Source organism: Pagrus major, chromosome 22 (genome assembly GCF_040436345.1).
Source record: "Pagrus major chromosome 22, Pma_NU_1.0".
Classification (NCBI taxonomy): Eukaryota; Metazoa; Chordata; class Actinopteri; order Spariformes; family Sparidae; genus Pagrus; species Pagrus major.
The window spans coordinates 16,057,130-16,079,312 of record NC_133236.1 but is presented as its reverse complement, the minus strand read 5'-3'; the positions used below and the strand labels follow the sequence as shown (position 1 = coordinate 16,079,312).

General features: G+C 39.8%; 1 protein-coding gene across 4 annotated transcripts; it reads right to left on the bottom strand.

The window, feature by feature from the left end:
* Positions 1 to 1,043: 1,043 nt before the first annotated feature.
* On the bottom strand, positions 1,044 to 20,364 carry pals1b (protein associated with LIN7 1, MAGUK p55 family member b). Of its 4 annotated transcripts, none has more exons than XM_073492222.1 (15): positions 20,176 to 20,364; positions 18,805 to 18,860; positions 15,235 to 15,709; positions 13,473 to 13,681; positions 9,715 to 9,792; positions 7,911 to 8,018; positions 6,767 to 6,928; positions 6,197 to 6,274; positions 5,918 to 6,101; positions 4,648 to 4,716; positions 4,403 to 4,474; positions 3,623 to 3,784; positions 3,244 to 3,446; positions 2,862 to 2,972; positions 1,044 to 2,034 (listed from the first exon to the last, which is right to left on the bottom strand). In XM_073492222.1, the coding sequence occupies exons 3-15, from the start codon at positions 15,560 to 15,562 to the stop codon at positions 1,858 to 1,860; spliced, it is 1,941 nt and encodes a 646-aa protein (XP_073348323.1). In that variant the 5' UTR covers positions 15,563 to 15,709; positions 18,805 to 18,860; positions 20,176 to 20,364; the 3' UTR covers positions 1,044 to 1,857. The 4 variants fall into 4 exon arrangements, with proteins under 4 accessions (XP_073348323.1, XP_073348322.1, XP_073348324.1 ...); XM_073492221.1 differs by having other exon boundaries at positions 1,762 to 2,034; positions 7,911 to 8,030; XM_073492223.1 differs by lacking the exon at positions 9,715 to 9,792 and having other exon boundaries at positions 1,762 to 2,034; positions 7,911 to 8,030.
* Positions 20,365 to 22,183: the final 1,819 nt, after the last annotated feature.

The window sequence follows — 22,183 nt, the reverse complement described above, 5'->3', positions numbered from 1 at the left end:
TTCAGTAAGACTGGGTTGCACCAGATCTTAATCAGAGATTGGTTCTAATCAGAGTTTAGTAAAAAAACCTCTAGGTTTAGTAAATCCAAGTTAATAGATTTAAACTGACATTTAATATAGTATCTTTTCCCTGAATTAAAATAATTATAACAAGTGTGCGTGCTGTTGGGACCTAGTTAAGTGTAAAATGTTACATTGTTTGCTAGCTTGCTAAAAAGCTAGTTAGTCTATTCATAATGGCTCAGCAGAGAGCTCTCATTTAATCTACTTTGAGAAAGACTTGCTGACCCGGGCTCTCAGGGCCACCAGGAGTTGGGAGTATTGGTGGTTCAGCTGCATTTCTTGCATGTCGTTCCAATCCTCCTGTTCAGCTCTGTAACAGTTTCCTTGTTAAACTACTATCTTGATAAAAATTTGGCTCACTTCATTATCAAAGTGTGAGTTTAAACTTAGTACTGGATCATAGTTCAAATTTGAGTTTAAAGATATGGTGCAACAATTTGATCTTAGTTTATAGTAAGTATCTAAACTGAAGTTTTAAAGAGAGGATTACATTTAATCTTTCTTAATGTTAGGATAGTTTTAAACTTTGGTGCAACAAAATCAAAAGTTAAACCATGATTTAAAGGTGCAATACGTAAGAATTGGCCATCAAACATGGGGCAGCATATCGCAACAGTTACTGCTAATTGCTACTTACTGGAGCTGCTGTAAGCTTGCTAGCTCGGTTAGCTGTGCATCTAGTGGTCCGAATTGGGAGCCTGGGGCACCAGGGGAGTGTCGGTGTTTACACCACTAGCACAGCAGCTTTGGGCCGGGTCAGGATAAGGCTAGCTGGTTAGCATGCTAACTTCAGTAGACATCATTATGTCAAAAGTGTTATTTCTTCACATTAAATTATATTTTATATTGTACTTTAATGTTTGGTGCATCCCAGCCTTAGAGCACATTTGTGTTGCAACACAAATATTACCAACTGACTTAAAATGATGTTCTCTATCATAAGATTACAAGGTGAAATCAATGCATTCAGGATTTACATCACTTGTTCACATATGTATCGGTTTTTATTAACACTTCTCCAGAATTGTGCTTTTAATAAGTACCCTGCAAGGAAAGCATACAGTATTTGTTGGAGTTACACTAAGTGAATTGATCTCAGCAGTACTTTGCTGCATGATATACTGATAGCAATTACAACCAGCTAAAGACAATACTTTAGATTTGAGGTTTCCTATCACAGCGTAAATGAGACATGAGACTACATAAATAATACTGACACTAGTGTAGAGGAAGTACTCCAAAACTGTGCAGGTTACAGCAGATTGTTCTTCTGTGTTTCTGACTGGAAGACGTTACACTGCAGTCACTTTCAGCACAAGTGCTTCAGATCTGTTTGCTTTATCAGGAAGTCATTTTATATTTGTGACGTTAACACTCTCAGTTGAGTGTACCGTTTGGTTTATCACACTTAAACAAAATGTAACAATAAAATATCCTTTTTGTCTAGAAAATATATATTTACAATTATAAATAACTATGACGAATAGGATAGAAATATTTCTATTTGTTTGATAAATGACTTTGCATAAAACTGAACAGAAAAAAAACAAAAAACAGAAAAAGATACACGTAAACACATCAACAAAAAGAAATGTAAGAAACTTCAGTCCATCCCTGCAACACGTGGTAAAGATCACCTCCTCTACAAACGAGGAGAATGTGCAAGTGAAAATCCAGTGACAATCAGCACTGTCCATCCTGCATTCTTTCAGTCGCCAACCAGGAACATTCATAGTTGCTCTTTTGTTTACCTCCTCCTACCCTGAGGCTCCCTGTGGTTGGACCCTGTGACCTCTAGCACAGCCAGGAGGTGGGCACCCACTGTGGCTCAGTGTCTAGCTTGTCTATCAGCCTGCGCAGCTCGTGGAAAGCCTGGTCTGGATCCATGTTCACGATGGTCGCGTCGAAGAAGTGGCCGAAAGTGTGCTCCATCTCGCGGGCCTTTTCGATAACTTCCTTCAGATCTTCAGGCTGTGCAAACACAAACGAGACATTTAGCCTTAAAAATAGTGAGAGGGTGCTGAGTCTTTTAAAATGACTAATGGACATAAATCTACAAGCTGTATGGAACCATTTTATGTTTCAAGTTCCCGTCTACTTCAGTTGTTTGCAATGCTGTTTGCCGTTTTGCTGTGAAGCTCCAGAAATGTTTTGTGGACTATAAAACCTTTTTCTTAACATATTCTTTAAGATGTTGCCTTTGTTATGAAAATAACTTCATGCATGGGTTCCAAACTATAGTGTTTCAAATGTCCATGGCAATCTCCTATTTGTTTCTTAATGAATGTAAAGTTGATGTGGTTGCATGATTCGTTTTGGGTTGTTTCCACATAGCTGGATGTACTTACAGTAAGTTGCTTTGGATAAAAGCTTCAGCTACATAAAGGTGAGGTATACATAATAGTTAATAGCTATTAGTTTATAGATCCTTGGTCATTGTGTTTAATTTGTTTTCTCCTTTAAATAATCTCACACACAGTTCTGCTGTCTAAGAGTAGGTTTGTTTGGTCACCTACCCAATCGTTTTTTCTAAATAATATAACTTATTGGACTGCCTCCCAACATGTTTTTTTTCCCAATATAACGCTTTTTCCAGGATGTTAATAGTTACAGAAGATTTGTCAGGATACATATTGTTTTAACAAAAAGAAAAAAGGATAATGTGACGGAAGGTTTCAAGTCATTATGTTAATGTCTTGCAAACTATCCTCTAAATGAAAAAAAGCAGAAAATAAAAATAAATAAATGTAAGGTAATGTACAATGTGCATATTAACTTCAACACTGTACTGCAGTTACCTTTGGTGTCTTCCCCTCTGTGGCCAGCAGAGTGCGTAGTCGTTCCTGAGAAGGAGGAGCGATGAAGATGACATAGGGCTTCAGGTTGGAAGACCTCAATACCTGCAGTGACTGACAAGGGGAAGAACAGGGAGATACAAATATATGAAACGGAAGGAAAGACCAGAACAATGAAGAAAAACAGGACTGAAAATATACAAAACCAAGCACTACTATTGCGTCTTCAACAACAACAACAAAAAACTATTTCAATTTTGTTCAGGATATGAAAATGTGTAATTATGTTCCTGCCAAGCCACAATGGTTAAAATCAAGGCAGAGGGATGATGTGGGCTTGTAATTAACATGTTAGACAGAAACAATGTTGCCATCAGTGTCTTACCCTGGTGTGGAGGCTGAGCAAACAGATACGCCCAGAGTTGATGACATGTCGAACCGAGTCGGTGCTGGTGCCGTACATGTTCTTCTCATATTCCCCGGACTCGATGAACTTCCCGCCTGCTAAGTCGGCTTCAAAGGCAGACCGACTGATAAAGTGGTACTCGCGCCCATTCCGCTCATGTATCCTTGAGTTTCTGGTTGTGTCTGACCCATGAAAAAGGACAATTAATTTGACTTAGTATGAAAAATCCTCAATCAAAAAACCACAGCGAGTCCTTCTTAAGTGGTCAGTTTTGTGCAGTCACAGTTAGGTTATGTGTGTTAAATCATGAATTGTTGATGAATACTTGATACTGCAGTGTCTCCACGTTTTGACTTACGTGGAACGGCGACGGCAAACTTTTCCGGTTCGATGGACAATAGCCTCCGACGCAGCTCATCGTGACCGCTGTTTGTCGGACCAATCAGAGCGATGGGGCGTTTACGACTGGCTGGCTGGTGATAGAGCGACATCTCCTCATAGGTCAGAATGTCATCGTAGTCTGAAGGGACAGTCGAGAGTGGTTAATGAAGAATCCCTGACCAAACATACCAAATCCTTTTTAGCTCCTGGGCTGCTGTTCTGTAACCAACGCTGACCTTCCACCTCTCTTGGAAGGTGGAAATGAACCCCAACTATCACACTATTTTGTGGGCACACTGTCTTTTTTAACAATGTAAAATCACACTCTTTTACTGCTGGACACTGAGCAGGGTGTATGTCTGAGTGTATACGTGTTTCTATGTGTGAACCAATAACACCAAAGGCCCCTTCAAGCCATTTAGGCACCTGCTGGGCACCTGTTGATCCTGCCTGTGAAGACGACAGACTAATCTGACCTGTGACACACCGAGTCTGGACAGCCTGCTGCTGAAAACGACAAGACGTGTCAGGTCCAGCTAACGTGTGACAAAGTGTGGACACTTGGAAGCTGCCCAGCACACAAGCACTCTTTCGCTGGTGGCAAATGAGAAGCGACAACTGGAGTTTTGTGGGTTAAAGGTGTAGCTTCTTAACTTCTTGACTGTTGAAGAGGAGGGTGCATGTTCTCAATCACGCAAACCACTTCTCAAACCGTTAAGCCTCTGAAGAGACACAAAAAGAGTAAAAGTAGTCTTACCAGTATTTTTGCTCATGTTAGACATGCTCTTCTTCCTTTGTTTCTTGCTTTTCTTTGGATACCAATGCTTCCCTGCAGAAACGACAAGTCAAAAAATGTTTGCTTTTTCATTTCACTTTGTTACAACCAACTGGATGCCACAAATTCTATTTTAATGAGTCAGTGTGGATGCAAAATGTTTGAGTTTGCAAATTACATCTTGTATTTTCTCACCACATAGTGTGTGTTGCACATGTTAAGCTCACCTTGGTGCTCTCGACTCCTGTCTGTTATAGTTTTCTTCAAGGTCTCCCTCTGCTGCTGGAAGCTTTTCCCTAAATAAAGAGGAGAGCAAAGAGAAACAGATCAGCTATCCAACACTGTAAATATAGATACACAGGTCAAGTGCAGTGCATTTTAAACTTGAGAAGCCCAATGTGTTTAAAAATGTAAGTTTTAATGGATTAGACTTTCCAGACGTGTCGAGGAACAGGCATAAAGATGGCCGCTTTCCATTTTCAGTGCTTAACCTCATTTTCTTCCAGCCACAACAGGCCAAGGTCAGAGAGTAATCACAAATAATTCTTAGGTGTCTGTTTTAATCTTCTCTGACATGCCAGACGGGTGGTGTTTCATGCCAGGATGGAAGTGCCGGGTAGGTTATTAGTCACAGACAACTTTTAAGTACTTTACTGTGACTGCATTCCCACGTACGACTAGGGATGGAATTAATAATCAACTGGGCAATGTATCATGAGAAGTGATGTTAAGTTTATTCATTATTAATAAGCAGGTATCACAGTTTATTTTATGTGCGTTTCATGAATTTTTCTGATCAATATCTTTTTAGAGGTACTGAGACATTTTGATTTTTTAATGTAATTTACACAGGTTTAAAAGATCTGAGTAACTATCATGCAGATGTGGATCCTACGTGTACGACAGGCTGTGAACTTGTGCTGTGTTTTTTCTTATATATTCTGGCAAGATTACATTTAGATTTTTTATTTTGATCTAAATGTGTGAAATGATGGCACAATTTCAACCAGTGTATTCAAATTAATATAGAATTATCACGTATTTGCACATTTCTGTCTTGCATTTCATTTGCACTTGCTGATGGAATAACTGCTTTATTAACCAAGTGACCTTGAGCTGAAAGGAAAACCTGATCTCAGACGTTTATTCTCAATACAACGTCAAAGACCCTCATTTGCATGCAACTCTTTGTTGCTCCTCTCTCTATTTTTCAGCTGACTGCACTGCACAGGTGGTTAAAATACCAAATAGGCAAAATGCAAAAAGCATATGTAAGACTGGTGTGATGAAATATACATTAGCATGCGTGTGCTGTAGTTAGATTTTCCATTTGTTATGTTAAAATAAAGAAGGTGATACTACAAAGCGCATACATATATAATAACAGGATATGAATCTTTTTGATTTTTAGTATTCGTAGCAGTTTGTCCTTGCAGTTATCTGCCCTTGTGAAGCAATAAACTACATATTGATATTCAGCTCTGCTCTGGTCCCTACCTGGAATGAGTCCAGCCAGGGGCTGGTTGTCCTCATCGCCGTCCCTGTAGGCCTGCCACCAGTTGGGGTCATCCTGGCTGATGACGTGGAGGATGTCTCCCTTCTGGAAGGACAGGCCCAGCTCCCGACATGGCACAAAGGGGTCATCCGAGGGGTCGTAATCAAAGTAAGCTCGTACGTGCATCTGAGGACAGGGTTTACAGTGTCAAGGTTGGCATGGCATGCATGCAGACAGGCGATCCCACGCACGCACACACACCCACATCATTAGAGACTTACCACAGTCTGTCTGTGTGGGGCAGGTTTAATCTGAGAGCTCGGGATGAGGAGGAAGGTCAGAGTGCCGTGCATTTGTTGCTGACGGAAAATAAGATGGAATGTAATGAATTAAACATGACAGAGATCACATTTCCATAAAACAATACCTTTTACTGACTGTATTTACACAGGGCCTCAGACGTTTAGCAGGGTTTCATTGCTATGCAGTTGGTTGTATATTACACTTTCAGAATATGTATTTATGTTAAATCACATTTAAATTGGCATAGGAAAAGGAAAATCTTTCTGTTAAGATAACTGTGATCTCTTAAAATTAATGTATATATTATGTGTCCACAACTCAACATCTTAATTTTGCTGTTGAGCGTGAATGAAACATAACATCACCAGCTAAGGAGGAAAAGATGGCTGAAGTATTTATGAATAAATTCTAATGTCTTTTATGGCAATGACCACATAATTTTAGTTTAGACATTTTAAGCACCTCTGTGTACACTATAACAAAGACACTTTACCATCATTTTATTTCCATGGGTTATTGTAAATAATCAAAAGACCACTGGTCCTCACCAGTAAGTCGTGGACTTCATTGACGTGTTTCCCCCGAATGGAAATCCCGTTGATCTCCAGGATCTCATCTCCCTCGCTCAGAAGGCCGCTACTCTCTGCTGCTCCACCTTTCACCACACGACTCACCACCACACTGTCCATGTCGTTACGTACCGTCGCACCCTGAAGGCCAGAAACGACCACAGCTCATTTATTGTAGATGACAGGCGATCTCACAAAACAAGCAGGACATTGGATAACTCATGCTACACTTAAAACTAATAATATTCCCTAAAATGACAGTGAACAGACAGATACAAGGAGAAGAGGCAACAGTTTGAATGCAAAGGAGTGTGTCTCATACAGTGAACATCATTCACTACATTTACATGCACACTATCTTTCCACCACTATGCTGAATATGACAATACAGCATATCCTGTCTGGATATTCTGTATGAGGCCTTTTTTCCGAATGTAGCATTTTACGATTAAGAGGTATATGCTAATATATTTAGGGTTTTAGAAGCACTGGACATGTATACAGCACATTCAGAATATGGAAAAAAGATTGACAGAGGGAGACTGTGCTCATTAATTGGAGTATACATAGCTGCATGGGAATATTGGTGGATTTTCAGCAGGAATATTGTCTTTTAGAGTATTTTGTGCATGTATAGGCAGTCACTGTGTCAGTGCCAATGGTTTCAAATGGGCCTGGAGCTCACACTGACAGGCATTTTTCTGCCCTGTTGGTTTGTGGGTACACTGACACTGACACACCCACATGATAAATGTGAGTAGGGGAAGATGGTGAGAGAGGAAAATAGAGGCTTTTTCTTTTTTACTGGACACAATAAACATAAAACCTACAATAAATAACACAGATGCTTCAGATCTAGCTAGGTCCTAATGGTTCATCTTTGTTCTTTGTTGTTGTGAATTTGACTGCTGTGTGGACATTTTACAAATTTCACTGTACTGTAATTATATACAGTGCCAACCGTATTTACTTGTTTCTCACTGCCTTGTCTCTCTGAGTGGCTTCTCACAAGAGCAGTTATGATGAAGTACAGCATTCACAAGCTGAAAAAATACAGAGAGATGTATGCACACAGCAATAAGAGGAAGAAGGTAATAGTAGTCATTAATAGATGCCGTCTCACCAGTGGAGTGTCGCGGGCCTTTTCCAGCCGCACCAGTTTAACTGTCTCTCCAACATACTGGGTCACATTTTCCTCTGCAATTTCCTGCACCGCCACACTGTCATGGACCTGCATCAGTGCCTGCCACATAAAACAAACACAGAGACACACAAAGAGACAGACAGTACGCACATAGACATTTTACGAACACACAATAGACAGAAAATAAAGAAGAAGGCAGCGTGAGAATGCATGAACGGCTTCTGATTGTGTCCGTATAGATGTGTCGGAACTACTATGGCTGGTGTGGAAATAAAATGACCACAATTGTATAGCATTGTTTACAACATGACACACATATATTTGTACTCTGTACTTGTCAAACTGATAAAAAAAAAAAAAAAGTCAAACATGCACCTGCTACAAGAAGCCTACCAACGGCCAACGTCTTTTATAACAAGACCAGTCAGCAAGCCCACCTCTAAGCTAGAAATAAAACACAGATTGCTCCCTCACTTCATTTAATGTGACAGGCGCTCTGTACCCCACAATTAATAACCGTCGGTCCAAATTAGTTTCTCTATCCGGCAGCAGAGGGGACCGGAGAGAGCGGAGGCCAGGCTAAGCTTTGGCATACGCACAATCCGTCTTAATCTCCCCCAGCGTTTAGGAGCCGAGATCCACCACCATCAATCATCAAACACCTTTGGCTACCCTGCTCATGTCCTAGAAAACGGTGAAAGGGAGACAAGTGGACTTGAGGGGACCCTATTCCTCTCACACATGCACCTGTCTTCATTAGTATAGGGTATGAGGTTGTTTACCTGTACAGACTACAGGGTGACTCATGTGATCCTCTGCTCCCTGCAGAGAAACCAACATAATCTGTTCCACTTTCAGTGCCACAAGGCAAGGCTAGCATCACATCATACTGCCCCTGCTGGCTACATGGATCCAGGTCAGTGGAGGGGTTAACAGGGCAATGGGAGAATTGGTAATTCTCACAGTGAAGGATCAGGTCGGGACCCTCAACCATAAAATCACAGCCGAGTCTTCCACCTGAGGTCTTTTCTCACCTTGCTGCCTCTCTAATGGACGATGACAGTCTGATAATGTGGTTACAGTTTTTTCTACTGAAGAATCACTGAAGCTTGAACTGACAAATGGAGAGCGTCGTCAGCTCGAGACACTTCAAAGCAAAGCAATTTGAATATCTGTTTGATGCTTTTCATGTTGACACACCAAATGCTAAACAGATGTCCCACTAAATAGACACAAAGATAACCAAAATCAAGTGTGCAAGGTTTTTTTTATAATACCACTCTGCACACAGCAGAGAAGTGGCCTGCCTGTACCTGAGATGTCTAATCGTTTCCATAATGATGGAGCGTGTGTTAAAGAGGAACATCTTCATTGTCCAGTCAGTCAGCTGTACCAACAACAGCCTTGGCAGTGCACCGCAGTATCCTTATGAAGGCTGCAACTAACCATTATTTTCATTATTGATTAATCTACCAATTATTTTTGAGTTTAGCAGGTTAATCGTTTAGTCTATAAAAAGTGAAAAAAAAAAGAAAAGAAATGTGAAAAATGCTTATCTCAAAAAACTCCTTAAAAAAGGGAGGAAAATCAACAAATCCTCACATTTAAGGAGCTGAAACCTGCTTATATTTGAACAATTATCCAATTAGAATAAGTCTGTACAACACTAATTGTATTTCCAGTTCTCCAATTATCAGCATATCGACTAAATACATGAGTTTATCTATAAAGCTCAGCTGTTTTTTTTATAATAATATGGCAAGCTGGCGAGCCGACATCTGACCTGCAGATGAGGATTGGTGAGCAGAGCCTGCAGCTCCAAACCCTCCTTCTGTTGGCTGGACTGGAGAATCTTCTGCACCTGAGCAGAAACACAGACACATAGATCTATGTTGAGGTAATGTTTAGATATAATCACAACTATGATCAAAGGATCTCTAATCTTTTAATTCCAAGTTGTATCATTTTTCTTAAAATTGATGATTTAAGTCAGATTTTAGTGTCAGAGCTGGTTGAATTGCTTAGGGAACCCCACAACCTGCACTGAAATTGGGGAGGCAGCATTTTTGTAACTTTCCGAAACCATCAATTCAGCATTCACACACACTGTGACTGGCTAGCTGTTTTTCTGTCACCTCTCATGTGACCAACCTGGTGAAACACTGAGAATGTCTTTCAGGAGAGACTGTGTGAAAATGTGTAACCCAGCTGTAAGTAATGTCCTCACATCTCCAAAATGTCCAATCATACATTACCATCTGTAAAGCAGAATGACATTTGATGAATACATGAATGCTCTCCAGACGATGCATTCTTTGGATTTTGGTGACTCAGTGACCCATATCTTAGCTTTAACCTCAGGGCTGACTGTCATCTTTTTACACATCACATCTGTTCTGAGATATACCAAACACAAGACATTCAGAAATCTCATGAGTGGCTGACGATGATGACCTTTCTGTTAGCACCCTCACATCGAAAATATCTTATGATTGTGTGCATTGCTTTCTATTCAAAATACATGTTCTACAATTCATGCAAACCATCCATTAATCTTACTTTTCTTGTTACCCTTCATTGGTCTACATAACCTTTTTCACGACAATGTGTTTAATATTTCACTGACATTTCCACTTTCCCTAAAGTTAGGGTTGCACAAATATCTACACGAAGCCTAGACACTAAACTATTCGTCTCCTAACCCTTTCATGCATTCCAAAGAATCATGTTGTCTTGTTAGTTTAATAATGAGTCAACTGCATGATGAAAGAGTTTGGATTTTCAGAGTTGCCAGATAAATAAAAACAAACAAGTAAGCTGAGACTCTGTGTAAAATGTAAATAAAAACAGAATGTGATCATCTACAGACAAACAACGTTTATCAACAACATTTTTCTATCTGTCCTGGGAGAGGGATCCCTCCTCTGTGGCTCTATCTGAGGTTTCTTCCATTTTTTTCCTTGCTACAGGGGCTTATGGAGGTGAGTTTTTCCTTACTTGAACAAGGGTCTAAGGACAGAGAGTGTTGTACACTGTACAGATTGTAAAGCCCACGGAGGCATGTGATTTTGAACTATATAAATAAAATTGACAGGAAGTGTTCGTGAGCCCATGTAGTAATATCCTTTATACAATCATGTGTTTCACAAAATGGTGAACCTCGCCCCATCCTTTCATACCCAATCATGTTACTATCACCTGTTACCATTTAACCTGTGTTTTTTGAGCATTACACAACATTCCCAGTCTTTGTTGCCCCTATCCCAACTTGTTTGAAATGTGTTGCTGCCATCAAATTCTGAATAACCATATATTTACAAAAATCGATGAAGTTGATGAGGTAGAATTTTAAAAATAAATTGTCTTTGTACTGTTTTTTTAATTGAATATATGATGAAAAGGATTAGCAAATTATCACACTCTGTTTTGTTTATGTTTTACACAATGTCCTAACTTTTTTTGGAATCAGGTTTGTACTTGAATACAAACTAGTAACTCTTAGCAGGGTTTCACATTCCAGACAGAAAATGTCTCCATGTTCACTCTGCTGTAAAGCAGCTTGTTAAGTTCTTGCTGTTACACAATAAAATAAACTAAAATCCACAACAGGATTTTTTTCATTCCTCAACGTTGTATTCAACAAGCATAAACTTGGAAAGCACCTCTCTGCTACGACACATTACACTTCTCTTCCATGGCTTTTCAGACTTTCCACTCTGCTCAATTTTTATTCCTTCCTTCCTTTTCTCCTCTCTATTATCTGGTTCTATTTTGAATCATGTGGTTCTTGTGTTGTCATTTGGTGGGAAGATGTTATTGTTTGTGGCTTGGACTGTGTACTGAATCATGACAGCAGACCTTTTGGTATCCTGTTACTCCGTCTCTCTGCCTCTTCATCTCCTGTTTGCAGCTTAGTTCATCCAGTACACTAATCGAAGCTCTCACTAACAAGGTGACGCATGTCCCCCCACCCTCCCCCAGCAGCGCTGCACCTCGGCCCACGCTGCTGTAAGCTGATGGAGTTTCTTTTTCTGGCTGCCCAGATCCTGGCCTCCTTCCTGCAGTGTGCTGCACCGAGGGCTGCTGGGAGATTAGTTTACCCAACAGCCAATCTGAGTGTCACACAGCACAGCCACTTAGACACACTGCAGCTCAAACTATTACGTGTTGTTAAGAGCTCCAGGAGCTGGGTGAGCGCACACGCTGAATTACTGTACGCAAGGAGAGAACGTGTTGTGTGTGTGTGTGAAAAAAAATAGATCATCTCAGCCGGGCCCTCTATCTTCAAAACACTCCTGTCAAGACTGGAATAGCAATTTTGTAGCAGTGCTACTTTGTGTCCTTTGAGTGAACTCTACACAGCTCATAGCAGCATGTTTCTGCAAAACAAGGCTGACTCGTACACATCTAGCCATCAGCTAAAAATCACACTGCACCAGTATAAGTGCGCTGAAAAGCCTGCATTACATTTTGCCATGTTGCACCTATCAAAAGTTGACACTAATCCTAATGAAGTACCTATTGTGGGTGTAGTCTGTCATTGTTGTATAGAGCTTCTACCCAATTCATAGCAAACCATATCACAATTTCTGTCTTTTCACAGGGACCCAGCTCTGTGTGACAGACTGCATTCGCTTGGCTCTGCGAGGACACGAGTCAATTACTGTTGCTTTGCTTCAGTGGAAACAAACGGGCTTGTGTTTTGTCAACAAGGAAGTCAGGTATGGCACGTTTCCACCGACTTAAACCTGAACAGGAAGGTGGTTTCTTGTTTTCTGTCACTTTCTGTACTGGAGCGCAGAAAACAGGACTGTCAACAGTCATATAAAGAGGAAACAACAGTGGGCGAAGAAGGACATCAAATCAAACCATTGGAATACTCAACCAAGTATTTACATTTTGGTTCATGCCTTCTTCCTTTTCCTTCCTTGTCCATCCTAATTGTCCGATTTTAAATCTTCGACCTTCTACCTCTTTTAACTCAATTTTCATGCATGGCCTGGATCCAACAAATCCCTCATTTTTGTTTTCATTCACCTTGTTAACCAGACAATTTACATTTTCATAATTATCCAGACTGGCACGGCTTTCTTTTGGGAAGCTCTGTTGAATTAATCATCACCTCGAGCAAAGATTTTTTATGCTTCATTGAGCTTGTTCAGATGCTTTACTCGCAGAGGTACTTGCCTCTAAACAGAAGCTTAACAAGGTCCAAAACCACAAATTGGCCAGTACAATCTAAGCGCTTGTTTGCACAAACTGCCTCCTCTGTGGAGACCAATGCCTGTCTCATGAGGTGCGGATTTGGGTATGTGGCATGGTTAAAAATGTCTAAAAATTAAAGTCAGCTATTTATCATTCTGGGTACAAGTGAGTCTATTTTCCTTGATTAAGTTTCTCTTGGAGCTGGACACCGAAACCACTGAGCTAAATTTCCATCACTTTTCCGTAACTTTTCCTACTGCAGCAAAGTCAAAGAGCTTCCCCACAATGTTTGTTTTCAGCTTTAACAAGTTGATTCAAAATGATGATTCTGCATACCTCCTGGCAGAGATCCTGTGCTTGTACCGTGAGCGGTGAGTTGGGACTGACTCTGCTCTTCTGCTGGGTTACAGAGCTGTAAATGGTGTAGGCATTCTTGAAGTCCTCCCTGGCAAGGAGCTGCATTATCAGCTCCACATCCTGCTGGCTCTGTGTATCCGACAGGCAGTGCTGTGCCCACTTCAGGGCCTGCACCAACTCTTCCAGTTCTGAAGGACAGGCAGAAGACAGTGAGGCGGACAGTACAGAGAAATACAGGAGTCAGATGATGGAAGTCAGGAAATCTTGAGTCATTTACAGTTAATTTGTGCTTGTCATTTGTCTGATGGGTTTATTTTGTATGTCCAAGGTTTCCAACCACAAGGCACATGGAAAATAAAATGAAAGCATGTATTGTAATATGCAACAAGTTATGGGTGACCTATGTTAACTCTAATAAAGTCACTTCATATATTATGTGGAAATCCATATATTTAGGATGGTAATGAAGAACTTGTCATGATTTCATGACTGAGCCGTAAACATGTTAATAGTAGAGAGACTGGACTTAGGCAATTGAGTCACACAGACTTTACCTCAATACTAGGCCGATACCTAGTATCCTAGTATTATGAGGTCTGTGCCTTAAGAGCAGGGGTGGCACCACGCCTCAGAAAGTAGTGTGGTGCCACCCCTGCGGTTAAGGCACAGACCTCATAATAATACTAGGTATCGGCCAATGTTGACAGATGTTGGAAGATGGCATTAAACAATGACTGTAGCCGATGTTTATCTAATCTGTTACATCAATTTTGCGTTAGTGTACTGAATTTTTTTAAATTGTTATCACTGAGTAGGTACTTGTATAGCAGGCCAAAATGTTTTCTGAAGCAGTGACTTTTGTAAAGAAGGGCTGAAGGACTTCAACACAGTTCAGTTATTTTTTTGATAATGAAGATATCTGTCTTTCACTGGCACAAAAGGGATATAATAACACCAAAAACAAAATAAACAATAACAACAACAAAAAAAACATTGGTAATTAACATTGGCTATCGGCCAAAATCTTTATTTTTAACTTCCTCACCAGTTGAGAATTTCACAATCAGTTCATCCCTAATAAATACTGTATCTGCTAAACAGATTATCATTAATAAAATATCTATGAAAACTTGTATTTCTGACATTCTTGTCTTTGTTGGAGAGATTTTTGTCCTCCAGTGATATTAAGAAATAGAACTGTGGGTCTCAACGTATGTGTTCTAAGTGACTGAAATTGGTTTGAAACTGAAGAAATGTAATGAGCCCATCCTCTTAAACTTAAAGCAAAAATGTGTAATCAATTTCTTTCTACACACAAAATGAAATAGTTCAAACAATATTTTTTGCACTCAAACTAAACAAAATGGCGTACCACTGTATGTACTAGACATGCACTACCCCTTTGTATCATCAATATAATTAATCAGAAATTATTTTATGTTATTGTGGCCACTGATGGGCTCTTTGCTCTTCATTCCAGCGTCAGGACAGAGACATTAACCAGTGGAAATGGTGGACAGCGCCTAAATAACATCACCCCCTCCACTCCCACTGCCCTCTGCTCTGCCTCCACATTGTTTTGACTCCTTTTGTTTTCACTGATTTTTTGTACAACCTCACAACTCTCTATTCTTCTCGGAGGTCTGAAATCCTCCTCCTTTGTAACCCTCTTTCCTCCTTCCACCCTCTCTGACCTCTATAAAGACTTCGTAACCCTCACTCCCTCCTCCTTTCAACTCACCAACTACAGGATCCTGGGAGCTTGTGTCTTTGCTGGCCTTTTCCTTCCCCTCGAAGGTGGGATTGTCAATTCCAACCTTAGGGTTCTGCGACAACTTCTTGAGCCTCAGTGAAGCGTTTGGGTCGATGTCGTGCTTCCCCCTGCCATCCTCCTCTCTCCTCTTCCTCAGCTCCTCCTGGTAGTGCTGGATCCGCTCCATGTGGGCACTGCAGTGTGGAGATTTGACAAGGCTACTTTCCTCCCCCGGACAGTCCACTGCCCTCTCTCTGTGGCTCTTGGCCTGACCAGAGGCCTCTTGCACATAACCGTTCATGTGGGACGTGATCATCCCTGCTGTAGCAGAGCACAGCTCAAACCACCCCAGAATTTACTGAGATCTGCTTGGGTGTTAGGAGGCACCAGCGCTGCTCAAATCAGAGGCCATAGCACGCCAGAGGAGGATGTAATCCTTAGGTTCTTCCTGGAATCTGTCATCCTGAAATACAGAGAGTCAAAATGGGTTTTTTTACTTTATTTTAAATAAGTGTTTACATGGTAAACAAAGTCAAGCATTCTTTTGAAAATCCTACAAATTTTTTAGAAGAATACACAGAAAAAATTACTGTAAACACAATTCAGAAATGGTTAAAAAAAATAATTTCCCTTGTTGACCTTTTATTGCATCCTTAGGAAACCATAAACAGGAAATAAAGGATTTCCAGGCTGACAGTGATTGATTGCTTAATTGATGATACTAAAGATACTGGAGAACTCTTGATCCTTGGTTGCCAACACATTCCCTTTTTGTTATACTTCAGGAGTGCTGAAAGGTGAAACCGGATTAATTTATCCTCTTAAATATGTACTTTATGTTGATTGCATCTACAAAAGGCTATCAGAGAAAATTATCATTTTTATTAAAGCTCCAGACTCTCATCTGTCAATTTAAGTATTGACATAATTTTACCACAATATAAAAGTCCTGACACAACTCATTGTTTGCAGATATGCAATTACACAACTGATTTCTATAGTTCTAATTTAAATACTGTAGTTTTTGTTTCAATGTTTGCTTAAAATGTTTTATTTCTTTCTACTTTTTATAGCCTATTTTACAAAAGCTATTAAAAAAAGACCTACAATCAGATTTTCAACCCAAAACTGAACAGACAGTTAAATTAATATCTCTGCCAAGGAGGTTATGTGTTCACCCGTGACTGTTTTTTTGTTGTTTGGTTGGTTGTCAGCAGGATTACACAAAATTTACTGAATGAATTTCCACGAAACTTGGATGGAGGATGGGTCTGAGCCTGAAATAGACCAATTAACTTTTGGTGCAGATCTAGATAAAGGAGCAGAGCCAGCAATTTTCCTCACTTTCTTTAACACTGTGAGATTTTTCAACATTTTTGTTAATTTCTCAGGGAATAATACATGGAACTTGCATGTTAAGGTGGCTGGTATCTATGACTGAGTACAATTTGATGCGGATCCTAGATCTTGATCTTAAATTATGGTTAAACAGTTAAGGTTGGTTTAAAATTTAGATTGACACAGGGCTATAGAGTTTGACATTGGATTAGGCTTGATTGAATTAAAGGGGACCCTTGGGCCTTAGAGGGAGCATGCACGCTACTCAGTGCCAGTCTCGTGACAAACGTGTCGGTAGATGTTCATTCACTTTTTCTGTACCTTGTGTTATTTTTGCCAAGATATTCATTATAGTGATATTGTAAAGTTTTAAATTCTGGTATTGGGACAACTTAGTCATTATATCATGTACTGCTGCTACATGTGAATTTCCCTCCAGTGGATCTGTAAAGTCTTAATTTCAGGAAAAGTATCTTGTTTGTATTCTCACCCTCACTAACTCTGTCATGGTCCATTTTATTGATTAGTTTAACAGTGGTAACTCTTCCTGCCATGTTAACCTCTTATTTAATGTGTGCTTTCAACAGCCTTGAGATGACACAATTCCTCAACATGTAAAAGTTCTATAACATTTCTTCTTAACTACCTGTTGATCAGGGCCAACATTTGCTCCTACCTCCTCTCATCTAACGTACCGCTAATCTAACTCTTGATACTGAAAGCTCTCTGGCCTTAGTCACGTGAAATCCCTTCAGTTCAGCCTCATCCAGCCATTTGCTTGGGTACACCTGTCCCCAACTTACCCGTCCTTATCAACAGCTTAATCAAAACATCCATCTGTAGCCTATGTATGGTCACCTAAATGAAGATACTACATTTAAATGTGATGCCGGACACATAACTGCTACTACTTGAACTGCCATTGTTGGGACTGATCTATTTTAAGGGTGTTACATGCATTAATCTAGATTAGCAAATTTGGTAGTATGGGAGATGTTTGCTTTGACCAGTGATACACACACTTTCATCTTTCACATAATGACATTAGCTTGAGTTTAAATACCATGCAGTGGCTTAGTTAGGGTTCTCTTTCTGCCAACCTCCTATTGCTTAATACATTGCCGGCATTTGACACACCTGTATGCGTATTTCCTGGAACCAGAATTGTGAAACAGACTTACATGCTAAACTGCCCTCATTACTACTTCACAGTTAAAGACACCTTTCTGTAGCACTGAGAGAAACCCCCATGTGCCAAAGGATAAACATGGCTTTGTCCCTAAGAGCTACCTATGAGGCTCATGTCATATAGTCAGTCATACACACATGTCACCTACTACTTCATGGCAGGCAGCCCTCCCCCTCTTCTACCTACTTCCCACAGCTAATTACGTCTGGCAGGTCTATCCCTCCAGCTCTTGGTCCAAGCTCCCAAACCCCTCCCGTGCGGAAGCATTTAGCTACGTTTAGAGTGGCGGAGTACGGCTGACAAACAGCAGAGACTGCCAGCGGGCCATCTGTTCCTGTGGGCTTAATTAAGCTTGGGATCTCATGCTCTACTCTGGCTCAGTGGCCACCACAGCACTGGGAGGGATGCAGGGAAGGGACAGAGGGACCTGGACGGAAGATTGGGAATGAATGAAAGTGCACACACCCACCAAGACATACATAAAAGTGGCAATTCGAACAGTTGGTGCCGTGAATTAGATATCCATATATCTAACTGAGACCAAACTGATCAAGTTTAAGGACACTGCAAGATTACAAAAATGGTGAAACATTTCTCTGAAATCATATAACAGCTATTTGTGTCATGTGATGTCAATTCAGACAGTAGCAATCAAGCTTATATCTAACTGCACAAGAGCCTGACCAAAACTGGGGGTTAACGTGGTTATCAAAGATGTGTAACAGAAGGTGTATATTTTACAGTAGAAAAATAACCTTAATTGTCAGAAATTACAGTGCACTCAAACACTAAACATCACTGGGAATTTAATCATTAGAAATTACCCCAAGCATCTCTATCTAGGTCATAATCTCTAAAAAAAAAAAGTTTTCATATTGGCCCATATCAGACATCATAAATGCTGAAACTAATATAGCTTTGTTAGGGCTATATCGGTGGATAATACAGGCCTACTGATGAAGCAGTCAGACACTAAACTGAATGGGGTGAGGTGGCACTAAAAGGCCAAAAATAATAAACAAAATACTTACAAAATAATGGAATGAGGTGGATTTGGCATCACATACCCCAGGAGAACAGGTAAAAACTAAGACAAACAAAAGGGATCTCAGTAGGGTTCAAATTACAAAATGGACTACACTAGAGCCTAGATTACTTTTTCAGAACTTAGTACCATCTTGTCCTGACATGCACTGTCCTCCTGATGTACATACCTTTCACCCTCACCACTCTGATGTACAATAAATCCAACATTTATGAGATATTTTAGAGCTTAACAATAAACTTTGTCTCAAATGACACCAGGGAACTGAAAGAGTAAATGTCAATGGAAATTAAATTATAAGAAATTATTTGAAGCATCTTTTTCTGCATTGTAACCGCTTTAAAAAAAAGAGTTTTCATATCTTCATATTGGTCAACATATACAGCAATACAATACATCTGTGTGGGCCAATATCGGCCTATAATATCAGCCAGCACATACATCAGTAGGGCTCTAGTCAAAATAGTGGTAGATAGAGAAGCCTCCTTTGATAGCAGTGCTGACTTGTATGCAAAACAAGACTACAGCAATAGCAATGTTTAGTTATGTGATGTACGTTGAAAACAACATGACATATTGTTGAAAGATTTTGGAAATGCTTCCTCACAGATACTCCAGTGGTATTTCAAAACACTTATTAAATAATACCCCAACAGTTAAGTTACTATAGTTAACTGTGACAGGCACAAGCCCTAAACTTGCATACTTACATGTAAGGGTTAATAACATACCAATCCCTACGTTTTCGTTGGAATAGTTACATGTCCTAACAGGTGATTTCCTCCCAACTCTAATCCCTAATTTGCTCAGACATATTACAGCTCAAAGAGTAGTTTTAATTTGTTATCCGTGTCTCTTACCTATCTCCACCATTTTGAATTTGTTATAAAGATAACGTTATAGTCACTGAAAGTCACTTAAATGATGGGTAAACTGAATTTCCTGCATCACCACATTTCTGGCTATAATTAGCCACATGAATTCATGTACCTGGAAGGTGAAAATGGAAAATATTCTCATACATTATTCATAGTTTTGTGGTTTAAAACTAGCAGTTGCTGGCTTGTCTTGAGGTAACTTTAAGCTAGCTAAGATAGACGTATTTCAATGAGTCACCCGGAGGATTTAACGCGAACGTTTACTATTGTGTGGAAATAACTTCTCTATTCTGAGCAACTTGCCAAAACAGACATGTAGACTTTATAAACACACTTAGAAAAACAGTATTTTTAATTTTACGGGGTAAAGTAGAACTTAACGTCACGTTAACAATAGCATGGGAATTAGCTTATTAGCCTTGTACCGCTAACTGCGTAGCTTAACAGTAGCTGTCCCATAACAGACTGCGTGTACTCACCACTTTAAAGATAGCAAGATGAATAGGTTTAGGTTGGAAACGTCTTTTCCTTTACAATCCAACGCTCTGGAAATGTGTGTTTTAATCACACACGGACGGTCAGAAGTAGCACAGGGTCTCACACGGTCCTCACAGGACCGCGTTCAGCTGCTCGACTGACTTTTGTCCAGGCACAGTCGGGACACTTGTGGCCATTGCTGCGAAACTGCGCCTGGTGTTGTGAGACGTCTCCCTGGCAACACTGCGGCTCTACAGCGCCCCCTCTCTGCCGGACACGTAATGAAGTCATCTCACACGATAATACAGTTGAGACATATGGATACAAATGCAATGACAAAATAATGAACATATATGAAAATAATGAGAAATCTTTGAAGACATTAACTCATGCTCTGTACAGGATTTTTAAAGGGGCACTATGTAGTTTTGGAGAAGAAATTCAAAGTCAGAATTTAAGATGATAATACAAACTCAAATATTCATTTTTTTCCATAGCTGAACAAACAAGCTGTTCTCAGAGGAAAATAAGGTCCCCAGAACACTGTTTGAAGCTAGAAAGGTGGCAGGGTCCGCCAAATATAAACAAAGTAAACCAGTATGAAATTGTGTTGAACTTTAAGGTCAGTTTGTTTATTCGGTTTATTCAGTCATGAAAAAGACGAGAGATTGTTTATTTAGTTTGTTTAGACATTAAAAAAAATCAGTCAACAAAGATTGAATAAAATTAGTGAATTTCTACACCAGAGATTTAAATTTGAAGTGCAATCTTGCATTCTTTGTTCATCAGAGGCTGAAACCATTGACCATTTATTTTATACCTTCATTTACTTACATTGATATAATTCATTTTATGGACTTGGATGCAAACATTTCTGATACTGTTAATCTTGTGACTCTTTGGGATAAATATCACACACTCTTGCAAGTGGAATGGCAATACTCCCTCCTCTACTGTGATTTATGCATATTTTTCTATATATCTCTATCTATCTTTATCTCGGTCCTTCCTTTTCGAATAGATTTCCTTGTTATTTTGTGCTCTTTGGATTTCGTCACTCCTATTTTTATGATTTGACTTAGGCTACTTTTATTTGGGGGACAATCAGGTTTGAAATTTTGGAACTATAGGTCCCATAATGCTTTTGGCAATAAAAGTACTAATTTCCAAGAGTTATTATATAGTCCATCTTGGATCATAATTATGCATTTATGAGTAAGCATCATTTAAATGTAGTCAGTAGTGAAGTCAGAGGGCTGCAGGGCGGCAGGGCCTTTCCTGCCCCCGTCCTCTGGTGTAACCTCCCTGCTGATATCAGACAGTCTGACTCTGTTGGAGCCTTTAAATCCAAACTTAAATCTCATCCTTTAGCCTTAACTTTCAGTTAGCTGCTTATTTTTGATTAGCTTGAAGCTGATACCATTATTTTTTTCTGCAGGTCGGTCTCAGTCTCAATTAATCTATTAAGTACAGTACTTAAGTACAATACTCTGCAACAAATGCTCACACACAAAATACAGATTTTTCATTTAGTTTACCGATTTTACCTTTAAATATTCCTTTAAATGATGACCAATCATCCTGCCATCTACTTCTTCCTCCCAATTGGCCCCAACAAGCGGAAATATCTCTTGGAAAATTAAAAACCAACTGAGACATGAAATACTTGATCTCTTGTTACTCTGTCAGTGCACGCTCTGATAAATAAACACACTCTTATTGCACTTGAGGGTGTGAATAATTTGCCGTTATTTTCTACAATCATCTTCAAACTGATCCCCTTACATTCCACACATTTTACACACAGTCACGTAGATTACTTTAACTAAGTTCTTGTCACAGCGCTATTAATCATCACCAACTAATGGGATCTTCTGTCATTTCACCTTGCAGAGCAGAACAGAAACGGTCTAATCTCATGCAGCCTCAGGAATATCTACAGCAAAGCCTGAAGCTGCCATTTTTTGCTGCTGTATTTTCTATTAAGTTAATCCTTTCTGACACCTCTGT